Below are 12,602 nucleotides of genomic sequence, written 5' to 3' on the forward strand. Positions count from 1 at the left end.
CAACACATTACAATAGATATGAGAGTAAAATGCAACCACAACCAAAAAGAATGTTATCCCTAATGAATCCTTCAAGCTAATCTATGTAGATATAAAGGGCACTCAATAAGATTGTAAAACATCTTAATAGCTCTCTTATTGTATCCTAGGAAAAGGAAAAGACAAGATGCAAGAGTAAAGGAGACTTCAAAAATGAATAACAATTGATGTCATAAAGAGACCTAATATTGGATACAAGGTCATTGAGCTAAAATCCAATAAGGTGTTTTCCCTAGAAGGATGCATTAAAATAAATGTCACAATTACATAAGGCAACAAGGAGTGCATGTTGCATAGATACAAGAAATTTTCATTATTTACAATTAAGAAGAAGAAAACCTTAAGCACATGAAAAAAAAGGTGAAAACACTAGGGGAAAACAAAATCCTCACGGAAAGTATTTACATTTCTCATCGTAACAATGGTTCATACAACAATTACCACACAATCTGGTCAACTTGCAATGGTAGATTACAAAAGTAAAGGAACTCCTAGCAAGCTAGGTGGGTTTGGTGTTGGAGGAAACTCCATGGTTAAGAAAACTTGAATTGACCTGGTACTAGGAGGGGTGACCTCTCGAGAAGTCGCAATGCTTCACCAATGTGAGCATCTCCTAGATGCAATGACTGCTAAGTATAGCATTCGTACTCGTGAGATATGGGTTCATGTGAATTACTACTCATGAATTAAGGGTCAATGAGTTTGACTCAAAAACTATCCAATTGAGTCCTAATAAAAAACAACTTAATCTGATACAATGTGAAAAATATCTTCCACTTGCCATTGGATGAGCAAGAGGGGGCTCCATATAAGTGGTTCATAAGGCATAACGCTTGCTAAAGGTTTTTTGCAAATAAGGTATCAAGCTTAGTGGCTTGATCTTAGAGGAGATCCAGTGTTAAAAAATGCTTCAACCAATGTAGTACTAGGATAATTATAACCCAAGGAGTCTTGATGCTTCACCCCTATGACTCATGAGTCTCACCTAGATGAAAGAGTGTTAATTGGAACACTCATTCTCATGAGTCTCTTGTTGTTAGCACTTCTTTGGGATTTGATAATAAAATTTTCTAATAAAAAAACCACAGTTTACAAACTTGGTCTTGGTAGACCAAAAAATTTTGACTCGGTAAAGTCCGACAGTTCAAAAATACTTAAATTTTTGAAAAAAAAAACATAAATTTTATGCAATATACAGCAACAAAATGTATCAAAAGACATTAGTGGGGGTTTGGGGGCAATGCTCCCAATTAGATCAAGGAGCAACACCCTTCATAGGGGTTTGGTGGTAGAGCATTTGGCACATTCCCTGTTGTGGTATACAACAGGGTCAAGGAGAGGAGCCCCCGCCACCAAGCCTAAATGAAAATCACAAGTACTCAACAGGTTTGCAATTGCAAATCCTAGTGTATTTCTTTAATTCTTTAGCTCTAGTCAGCCAATTATTTGCTCTTAAGGAAAATAACTAATGCAGAACCCTATTTTCTGAAAATTAAAAATTGCCTTGACGTCGGAATAGCAGGTCGAAATACGAATTGCAGAAAATACAGAAATTTTTCTGTAAAAATAAATGCCAAAACAGGTCGCAGAAAATGGCAGATTGCGCAGAGGTTTTAGGGCACGACGCGACCAGAACAAAACACTGACACGCGAGCACAAGAAAATCTGACGCAGAAGACAAATATTCCTGTCAAGTCGTGAAAAAACGCATTGATGAGTGTCATGCGGGCCATAGAGAACAGAAAAGAGGCAGAAATCGCATCACGTCTGGGAATGGCGCAGAAAATAGCAAATGAAACACAGAGATATCACATCGCACGCAGAAGAACAAGCAGGCCACGCGAAAAAACACAGCTAACTTCAGCCACCAAACAAAAAATCATCAAACCCGAAAGCCCATCGCGTGCAGAGAATAATGACGTCGCGTTGGGCTGAAAACACAGAAATCGACATCGCGATTTGTAAAAACTCGCTCAGAAAATAATGTCCGCCAAGAAAAAAATTCACCTAGAAAAAAATGCAATCACCTCATCAACAGAAACCCTTGAGCCAGAAAAGAAGTCTCGGAAATGACAGGCGCACAAACACAGATGGTGATTTTCAGGAAACAATCCGCCCAGAAGCAAAGAGGGAAAAAAAAATCAGAAAAAATTGTTTTCAAATTTCTTTAAAAACAATTTTTCGTATCTATCCAGCTCTGATACCATATTACGAAAAGTAATTGGTAAATATTGGATGATTTATTTACAAAGATCGAAAAGATCTTATAGAGTTTAAAAAGTTGATGTTTCTAAATAAGAAACAATTGTAAAAAAAGAAAGAATCTAATATTACAGAGATATTTACATAATTGACCATTAACAATGAGAATATAACATATTCTAACAATTTACATGGTATATTTTCAAGGGAAATTTCCAGAAGACATATAGAGATGTGACGAAAATTCATTTGAAGTCTCCTTACATTTGGAGACACTCCCATATATGTATCACTGACAAGGAAGTACTAGGGATAAAGGTACCAGACTCCAAGTAATTATGCATTTATTCAATAGACCTCTGGTTTTTCTGCTGATTAATCTGATGTAAGACACCCTGAAACAGAGAATTTTCCACTATGATCTATGAGATGATCAGTCCAAATTTTCTACATTGAAATAAGTGCATTGCTCAACAAATAAAGAAGATAATGTTAAAAAAACCAGTATTCCTGCTGGGATACGAGATGAAAAGTTTAAAACATATAGGAATCCTACATCTTGTGAATGATATCCAGTTGAAAATATAAAATAACCTAAGCATTCGCTATGGGAACATATTTCATTGGTCAGTAAGAATTAATTCCATAAGCAATACAAGAAAGATTACTTACTAATTCGAACTACAAGGACAGAAAATACAAGACATTGACTTAAACTGAGACGCTCTCTTTGGACCACAGTATAACGTTGTACAAGTGTGCCTCTTGAGTCAAGAACATAGCGATCTGCATGAGGGCCCCCTGAACCTGCTGGTTCATCACGATTGAGTTCCTGAACAAATAAATCACATATATTAAACCATCATTCTCAATATTTCATTTTCATCAATATATTTGCTCAGTTTTTTCTTGATATAGGGTTAACTCCATGCTAGTCAATTGAATGGCCGTGTCTAATTTCAAATGCAAACAAAAGTTACAATATAGATGCTTGGATTGACATACACCACAGATATAGCCACTGCAAGTTGAGTTTAACTAAAATGTCTAAATAGCACCAAAGACATACACATTCTCCAAATTCAAACCTACTACAATTTATGCAATTCCAGAAATTCCACACCTTGATTCATCGGCTAACTTAAGTTTTGCTGGATACCATTTCATAAGAGCAATTAAGAAGACCTAGATTCATATTGATAGTCTTTAACACCTCATGCATAGTAAGAAGACTAAATGCCAATTTTAAAAGTGATATCCAACATCTAACATGGAAGAATGTTTGATGCATGTAAATTTGGAAGAGAGAAACAGAACTAAAAAAAGTGAATGTCACAACCTTAATAATTGTAATTAGCCGTTGCCTGAGTCCAGATTTAAACAACTCCTCTAAAAAATTTTGAATGTCAACCACCAGATCATTATCAACACCTTCATCTAACACAGCAACCTGTCCTCACATGCAAAAAAATATTTCTTAAAGAATCAAGCCAATACCTAGAGCATTAGGCATAACACTCATACCAAGAGGCAACCAAAAAGTATGAGTGAAAAACGTCATCACTAAAATTCTGAAATATGAAGTGAAAAAACATAAACATGAATATAGATTGATGTGTAGGAACTTCATAATCTTACCCTGAGGAGAGTTAACAATGTTGTTATTAAAGCTATCCTCTCAGTGAACCACAGACCTGCTGAAAGCCGTAAGATCTCTAATGGCACACGTCCAAGTAAGCCCCACTGTAAGGGAATCAAACAACTACATTTATCAGCAATAGCAAAAGTTATGATCAACCAAATATGCAAGGTCTAAACCAAAATTAGAATAACTTACCTCTTGATGAGCAGCAACAAGCAAACTAACACAATCAATTTCGTTTAAATTAAGATCCTCGCTCAGTTTTAAAGCCTGCATATTTCAGAATCTGGTAAATTTAGAAGTTGATTATCAAACCTCTAGGCACATTTAAAACTTAAGAACAATGTGCGTGGAAAGATTTCTCTTACTATCTGAACATCTTGATCATCGAGAATAGTTGGAGGGGCATTAGGAAGCCTGACTTCTTTGGATAAAACTTGAGACCTATCAGAAGCTCTTGGGCCCTACAAAATACATGAAGCACAACAAAAGAATTTTTCCCAATTGTAAATGAGTCCTGATAGAGAAGAAGTAATTCTGAAAAAGAATGGATGCACAAATATAACATTTAAAATGCCCAAGCAACATTTTGCAAAAAGAACTCTATTTGAGATCCACATGCTAAGACATCCATTTTCTTCAAATGAATTCATTTCTAACAATCATATTTAGAAAAGCAAAGATCTGCAAAAACTTGACGCATTAACCAACATTTGTACGCACCATAAAAAGAAGTCTTTTACCATGTAGAAATACAAGCAGTATCAGTATAACAAAAAGGATTCTAATGAATATTAACAAGAAAATTGCCAGGACTTTTTTCTATTATTGCAAATGACTGTTCTGGATCCTTTAATACACTCAATGTGACAATGGCATAAAGTTTTCAAATGTATGTGGGGTATCTTCATACCATGGTGGTGAATGTTTCACTATGGTATGGAATTGGATGCCCATATCATGTGAACATCACCACAAGCACATACTTCAATCCAAGAATCTCTATGTCAAACGATTGTTGTAAACCCAACAAGCAAAGTACTTGCATAGAACAAAATCTAAATTTCATCCTGTTGAATGCTTTTTGTTGTAAAGATGACCGTCTAATGGTGCAGTTGACCTAAGATAATCTGACTAAAGAGCAAGATGTAAGATACATCAGAAACAAATCTCATTTAGAAACTTGCTGACCCCAACTAACAGCTAAGTTCTATGGATCTTTCGGGTAATGCTTAATATAAATTTTGTCTAAGTTCCTTTTCAAAATTTTAGGCCACTTGGATGCCTTTTGGAGTCAGCACTAAAAAAGAACATGATGGAACTTAGCCTTCAAAACGCTCAAGGTTCGCCAAAAAATTGTAAGTCATTCAAGGTACACGAACCTTTGAAATTGACAACAAACAAAGCATCAAAGAATTTTAAGGTACAAAAACCTTTGAAATTGCCAACAAAGTTCACTTCGAGATCAAAATTCTGACTGAAGGTTGCCAAACTTTCAGTGTCAATCGGTTCACAAGTTTGTGGAATTGCCAAATTGTCAAATGGTTCCAAGTTGATGATAAGCTCTGCCAACAAGTTCGAAGTTTCTTGAAACCATTGACAAAGTCTCAAATGTTTTCAAAAGTTTCAATTGTTATCAAAAGAACTCATGATGGAGCATTGGTATTTTGGATAGTTTCAAAACTTCCTAAATCACTGACAAAAGTTTGGAGCAACTCAAAAAATGCCTATAACTTTAAAAACCTAAAGTTATAAAAAGAATTCGCAGGCTCATTTGTCACTATCGCACATTCAAACAAAGGAGCTTTGCTACACAACCTAAAACCCATTGCTGCTATTAGTTTTCTACAATTTCCCCATCCATCCTAATCTGCACTGTGAGGTAGGGCAAGCGCATTGCATATTTGATTACTTCAAATCTATTATGTGTTAGCTTGCATGTTTGAAATCTTTGCTGCCTGCCTGCTACTAAAATTCAAGTTTCCCTAAGTTGAAATTGTACCTTCACAAACTGCATCCACCATAGCTGCTTCACTTGTCCAAACAAAAATCTTTCTCTTCTTGCCCATCAAAATCTACTAAAAAACCTAAAAATCTAAAGTTACAGAAAGAGTTCACAGGCCCATTTGTCACCATCATGCATTCAAACAAAGGAGCTAGACAACCTAGAAACCATTGCTGCTATCAATTTTCTGCAATTTGCCCATCAGTCCTAATCTGCAATTTGAGGTAGGGCAAGTGCATCTCATACTTTATTGTTTCAAATCTATTATATGTTAGCCGGCATGTTTGAAACCTTTGCTACCTGCCTGCTACTAAAATTGGAAGTTCACCTAAGTTGAAATTGTACCTTCACGAACTGCATCTACCATAGCTGCTTCACTTATCCAAACAAAATTCTTTCTCTTGTTGCCCATCAAAATCAACTCAAAACCCAGCTTGTCTCATTGGCTGTTCTCCAAACCTCAAAAAAAGAAGTTCGAATACCAAGAGTGTGAGCATGCTTCCATTCTACACAGTGTGTTATCAAAAGTCGGAGATGGCAAATTACGGCATATCAGTTTGGAGGAATCCTGGGACCGAATACAATGACACCTGAAGACTCCAATGGCAAAGGCAACCTTTTCAAATGCCTTGGCTCATGCAAGTGGTTTCCCAACTCTTGTTCAATGTACAGACGTAGTCCTTGCCTATGTGAGACATTACATACCTAATAGGCTAATACCAAAGAAATTAGAATTGTTGATGACCATCTTGTAGCTAAATTGGATGGCCCATTCCTTAGTATCACTCTCAAGCTAAGTTGCCTGTTTGAATTCATGTTCAGATTCAGGTTTGGAGATCCGGTTTGCCAGTTTGGCTAAATTTTTTATGGGCTTTGGGTTCGTTAATACAAAAAACATGTAAAATTCATATTTTGTGTGTATGTGGAGGGCAATTATAGATGAGAAAAATATAAAATAAAACCTTGGTATTCATTGTCAACCTTCAAAATCCTTGATGCTTTGTTTGGAAGTTGCTACAAGTGGAAAGAAAGATTACTTATCGAGTTTGGAAGTTTGGGAAATGGGGAAATTATTGACAAAATTTTCAGGAGCTTATTGAGGTTTCAAGGAGTTCACAAGCTCATGAAAAATGTCAATAAGGTTTGAAGAAAATCAAAATCACCGACAAGGATGAATGACTTACAATTTTTTGGTGAACACTTTTGGATATTAGATATGCCAATTCATTAGAGTTATTGGTTATGGTTCACAATTTATTTACTAAGGAAAGCTAATAAGACACAATTTGCAAAACCAATTGGTGAACTTCCAAAAGAATCAATACTTCTATATGTCTTCATATAGTTTCTATGCAATTACAAGTATGAAGGCATGGCCTAGTCTACTGTCACAAGGATTCTATGATAACACAATGAAGATTAACAATTTCTATCCACAACTTCAACTTTAAGTTAGTAACACAAACTTCAAACAGGTTAATGATGCCTTACTAATGATCACCATGACAGAACTTGATGGAAATGTTGGATTCAAAATTTCACTTGAACTTAAAACCTCGTAACTCAATTTGGCAATTATCATATTTAAATTTTTAAAGTTCAAGATTTACATGTATTAGAATATATGGTTCTCATGATAATCCCTACAAGCTACCTCACTACTTAAGTGATAAGCTCATCTTCATTGAGTTATGCAGGCAAACGGGCTCAATTAATGAGAAGTGTAAGGAAAGGAAGAAGGCAAGGTACCCCTTTTCCTTTGAATCTAACTATTATACTTGTCAATCTTCTTTAGACGCCCAAGAGATTGAGAGATCTTTGGCAAAGATTTGCTTACATTTCTACATGAGTAGAATCTCTTTTGACAGCAAGAACTATGTTAGAGATCAATTACATCTTGGTCCAACATATATTCACATACCCATTTTGGAAGATTATTGCTAAGATTGTAGCAATGATTTTGTAGTCATAATGTAACATTGGATGAGATTAATAGTAGAGTAAATCAAAGCTTTCAATCTAGAATGGGATGTAGATGAGAAGATGATAGCTTAGACATGTTGCATTAAGTCTATATTTCTACCATCCAAATACAGCCACTTACACCCATCAATTGGGTTAATAAGGACACTACTAAGATCTAGGAAAGAACACTATGTGTTGCAAAAAACAAAAAGATGGTCGAGGGCAAGAATAACAAAACACAATAACAATAGGACACCTACAAAAGACAACACAACAAGAAGGCAAAAGCAAATTGGATCATCATCTCATCCACCAATTACGTCAACATACCCCATCAAATCTAGGGCTATGACAATTGGGGGAGGTTAAAAAGAAGATCCTAAGAAGGCAATAGAATTGAAGAATACATGTGGAAAAGGAAACCTTAAGCCAAAGAAATTATAAGTAAAAAAGGCACTAGTTCAAGCTGTAGAAGGCAGCTCTCAAATCTCTACTGATGAGCAACTGCACAGTACTTCCCTTTCTTCATCCCCTTCATTGTCTCAAGTTGCTTCACCATCTTCTCCTTGTCCACCTTCTCCTCTACCATCTCCACCTCTTTCACAACCACCAAGTAACAAAAGTATTGATACTATTCCTAAGACCACTCTAACTCCTAGTACACCTTCTTCTTCAAGATCCAATTCTCAACTAGTTTCCTCTCCATCACCAAAGTTAAATGGTTACAAGAGTTCAACAAAGATTGACAAGCACACTTATGTACAAGGCAAGCCAATCAACAACTACATGGGCCTCCAAGATTGTTACACACACTTGTTGTTTACCTCCTCTCACAAATTTCTAGTTCCTCTACTACTAAGAAGAACTAATACACATTCCCTTAAGAGGAAAAAATTTAACTCTAACCAAGTGGAGAAGCTTCTTGATGCACAAAGCATCTTGCACCTTATTGGTTACAAGACACCTTAAATACAAGCAAAGCTCAATGACATGATGGAATGTAAAGCCTAAGGAGCTGCAACAAAATGTGTAGCCAAGATTGGTCGGGCTCACATTGCAAGATATGCTTCAATCCAACAATTGAGACAATAAGGAGCAATTTAATAATAAATAATAAAAATTAAATTAAAATATATATAAATAAATAAATAATAAAATGTAATATACTAAAATTACAAGTTAATTAAGTTTAATGAAAAGTCAAGAGGCATGCTATGAAGAGTTGTGACTCCCTCAAACATGTGATATAAAAGGGAGAAGAGTTCATTTGAAAGAGGACAAGGAGGAAAGGGAAAAAGAATGGAGCATAGGAATTAAGGAAAGGTAAATGGAAGAAGATGGAATGGGAAGTAAATAAGGAAGTGATTCTCTCAAAAAGGCAGAAATAATTAAGGGTTATGATTCTTTCAAAAGGTAATAATAATGAAAGGTTGTGTCTCTTTCAAAAGGTGATAATTATGAAGGTTGAGACCACTGCAAAGGGCGGACATAGTGAAGAGGTGTGACTCTCACTCACATTGGAGGATATAAAAAGGAGGTCTCATTTGAGGAGGACATCCAAGGGAAATCAATTTGGAGAATTATTTATTATTCTCAAAGGGCAGCAATGAAGAGTGACGACTCATTTCTTATGAAGAGGTGTGACTTCCCACAATTGAAGATATAAAGAAAAGATCAATTCAATTGAGAAAGGAGAATTGGAGGAATCATCCATAAGATCAAAAAAGACAAGAAAGTCAATGGATCAAGGGAGAAATATCTAATATTAGAATTAATAAGGGAGAAAATTATCAGAGTTTGATATTTACAAGGGCAAGATTTAGAGCAATCCCAAAAGGGACATTACACTTTCTTTTGGCATTAACAATTTGTCGTATTAAAGTTTGTCACTTCTAGTTGTGATTCACGACTCGATTGTAGTTTGTACCTTTTGATATAAATAATTTTCTAAAAAACCATATAATATCAATGTGACAATCAAATGGATTAATGGATCACAAATTTTTCAGTTTGAGCTATTTTAAAATTTTATGCAATTTTAAATGTTAATTTCTTAACCCAGTTTGCCACATCAACATCTAATTTGAGAGGATGAACTTAGAGCAACTTGAAGCTGTTTCACCACCCAAGTATCAATCCACCCTACAACTAGATGATGGATTAATGGACATCATTGCATCTAGTGCTACTTCAAGTTTGGTTTCGCTTATTCAATAAACGAAAGGCATATATTCAGTTACCTCATACATTTACAAAGTGACTCTAGATTATCTGAATCATTCCTAAAAGGTTCAATTGCAATATCAAATGCACTTCTTAATTTATTACTATACTTCCACAACACTTTTCTGTTGGGATTTTCTAACAAGCTATAACCTCATGATACTTGCATATACTATAGCACCATGATTCCTAGGATCTCATCTTTCTCATTGTTTCATGGATCATTACAACTTGTGACTAGCACCCAGTATCAACATGATGACCAAATGTCCATAATATGTGTCTAACTAACGAAACATTATTCTCATGGCATGTTCTCTACCCCTTTCCCTATGTTAACTCGTTATAGTTCTCAAGAGGCAGCAATCTGCATCATCACCATGACTTTCAAGGAAATTTGCAACATGGCCTATTGCTAAGTCACAATTTCACTAAACATTTTTCTTTTTGGAACCCATGCTATAAATAACTAATGGTTTCCTTGATTTTAAGACATGATATTCCATCTCCCTGAACATAGTGTCATTTATAAGGAACACAAAAAAACATCCTGTAACATGTTGACATTCTTATCTACGTGATCTACTCTCACTAGTGCTCAATCTGTTGGCTACAACCACAGTTACAACCTACTCGTCAACCGCATCAACAAAAGTTTGGGATCACACTCAACAATCATATTAAGATGTTATACCTCACTATCGCGTACCTCTTATCACTACTACATCATTTATGTTGAGACATGCGACTCATCTCAATTGTCCGATTTGATTGAGGAGCTAATAGCCTTCAATTTAGGATGATTTGCACGCCCTAGTCTCATGTCATACTACCCAAGGCTTTAGGATATCCAGGAAATTGGTTAGTGATTTTGATGTAGAAGCATCCCGGGCAAGCAAGCAAAATCCTATATCACCAAATCAGAAGTTTTCAATTTTCCAAGTTTTTATGTGTTGCTGAATTGTTAGTGTGTGTAGAATGATAGAATGTGAGGTTTCAGTCATGAATGTTCTGTAGTTTCTTATTGTTGCTGCGTAACTATGAAGTCATTTTGACGTGGCACTCTTATTCCATGAAGCACGAATGATTACTTAGCAAAAAAATATGACCCCTCGAAAAAACGGCCAACCCGAGTGTACATTGTGGAGAAAAGGCACAGCAAAGAAACATAAACTTACCGGGTACTCCAAAAATGACATAAAATTGGGTAAACATTTTCGAAGCGTATGAATCAGCTCGCTCCGCTGATGTGGAAGAGGTTGTTCCGACCCCAATACTACCGACTCCACAAGTGATAGCAGTTGTCTGTATGACACCATTTTTGCCCTGATTTTGCCTCGAAATTTAAATATGATTTTCCGGAATATCGGTAGACAGTAAATAAAACGCTGCTAAAAAAGCCGTTATGGCTTTAAGTTTGATCTTTCAGACCTAACAAGCACCATATGCTCTTCAGCGCTCTGAGTGAACTGATAGAATATATGAAAAAAGAAAAGCGGGAAACAAGATTCACTCATTCTCATATCAAAAACCCTCAAAAACCCATGGGTATTTTAGTAACAAACAAACAATCGCTTAGCGTTGTAATTACACCAAAAGTGTTCCCTGTGATAAAGAAAACCTTGCCTTGAAAATCTGACGGTCTTAAATTTGCTAGACGATAGAGCAGATCTTGTTCGTTCATCACTTTTGAAGTTCGAGTAAATTGTTAAAAATAACATTGGGGTGCAAAAGGTAAATCTTGCCGTGTGAAATACTTTTGTATTTAGTATTGTCTTACGATAATTCTTAACTTCAATTTACTATTTTTATATATGTTTATTAATTTTTATTTGTTTTAGATTTATTTTATCTTTTCAAATAATTGAATGGCAAAATTTGATTTTTGTAAATGCACTTTTATACATTGGGTCATTTGTTTAATTATAATGAAATTTATAACTAGCAATCGCACTTTAGTGTGCAATAAGTATGCCGAAGAGGTGTGAAAGGTCAATCAGGGTAAAATTTGGTCAAATTTTTGCATAAATTTGTGTAGTACATGAGATCAATTGGTAGGTTAAATTTAGAAAATAATGTTTCTTGAGCAACAAAGGTCTCAATGGAGAAGTGATGGTTTCAAATCCACTGTGCATCCTCTTACAAGGTTCCAATTATGAAGATAATCAAGTTCCATAACCAAGTTCCATAACCAGGTCACAAAACTTTTTAATTAATTAGGAAGATAATGAAGTTCCATAACCAACAGACTCATGTTATGTTTGCAATCAAGTGAGAGGGAGAGAGAGGTAGAGGGGGGAAGCAAGAGAGAAATAGAGAGAGGTAAAGAGATAAATATAGAGATATAGATAGAGATGGGGATGAGATGAATATGAAGATGGAGAAAAGGAGAGAGATGTGGAGAGAAAAAGATAGAGATGAGATAGGATTAGATATATGTGGAAGCTCAAAAAATAAGGAGAGAGAGAGATGGATATAAAGAGGAAAATAGAGGTTTAAAGGAGGGATATATATATATATATATAT

General features: G+C 35.4%; 1 protein-coding gene across 1 annotated transcript in view; it reads right to left on the reverse strand.

The window, feature by feature from the left end:
* Nucleotides 1-11,667, reverse strand: part of LOC131041900 (nuclear pore complex protein NUP205) — a 269,379-nt gene extending 257,712 nt beyond the window's left edge. Inside the window, exons 1-6 of the mRNA XM_057975129.2 lie at nucleotides 11,255-11,667; nucleotides 4,252-4,347; nucleotides 4,079-4,153; nucleotides 3,880-3,984; nucleotides 3,581-3,691; nucleotides 2,914-3,073 (exon numbers count right to left, since the gene is read on the reverse strand). Coding sequence (XP_057831112.2) covers nucleotides 2,914-3,073; nucleotides 3,581-3,691; nucleotides 3,880-3,984; nucleotides 4,079-4,153; nucleotides 4,252-4,347; nucleotides 11,255-11,395 — 688 coding nt within the window. The 5' untranslated portion in view covers nucleotides 11,396-11,667. The remainder of the gene's footprint in view (nucleotides 1-2,913; nucleotides 3,074-3,580; nucleotides 3,692-3,879; nucleotides 3,985-4,078; nucleotides 4,154-4,251; nucleotides 4,348-11,254) is intronic.
* Between the last annotated feature and the right edge of the window lie 935 nt (nucleotides 11,668-12,602).

Source organism: Cryptomeria japonica, chromosome 1, assembly GCF_030272615.1.
Source record: "Cryptomeria japonica chromosome 1, Sugi_1.0, whole genome shotgun sequence".
NCBI classification, from domain to species: Eukaryota; Viridiplantae; Streptophyta; class Pinopsida; order Cupressales; family Cupressaceae; genus Cryptomeria; species Cryptomeria japonica.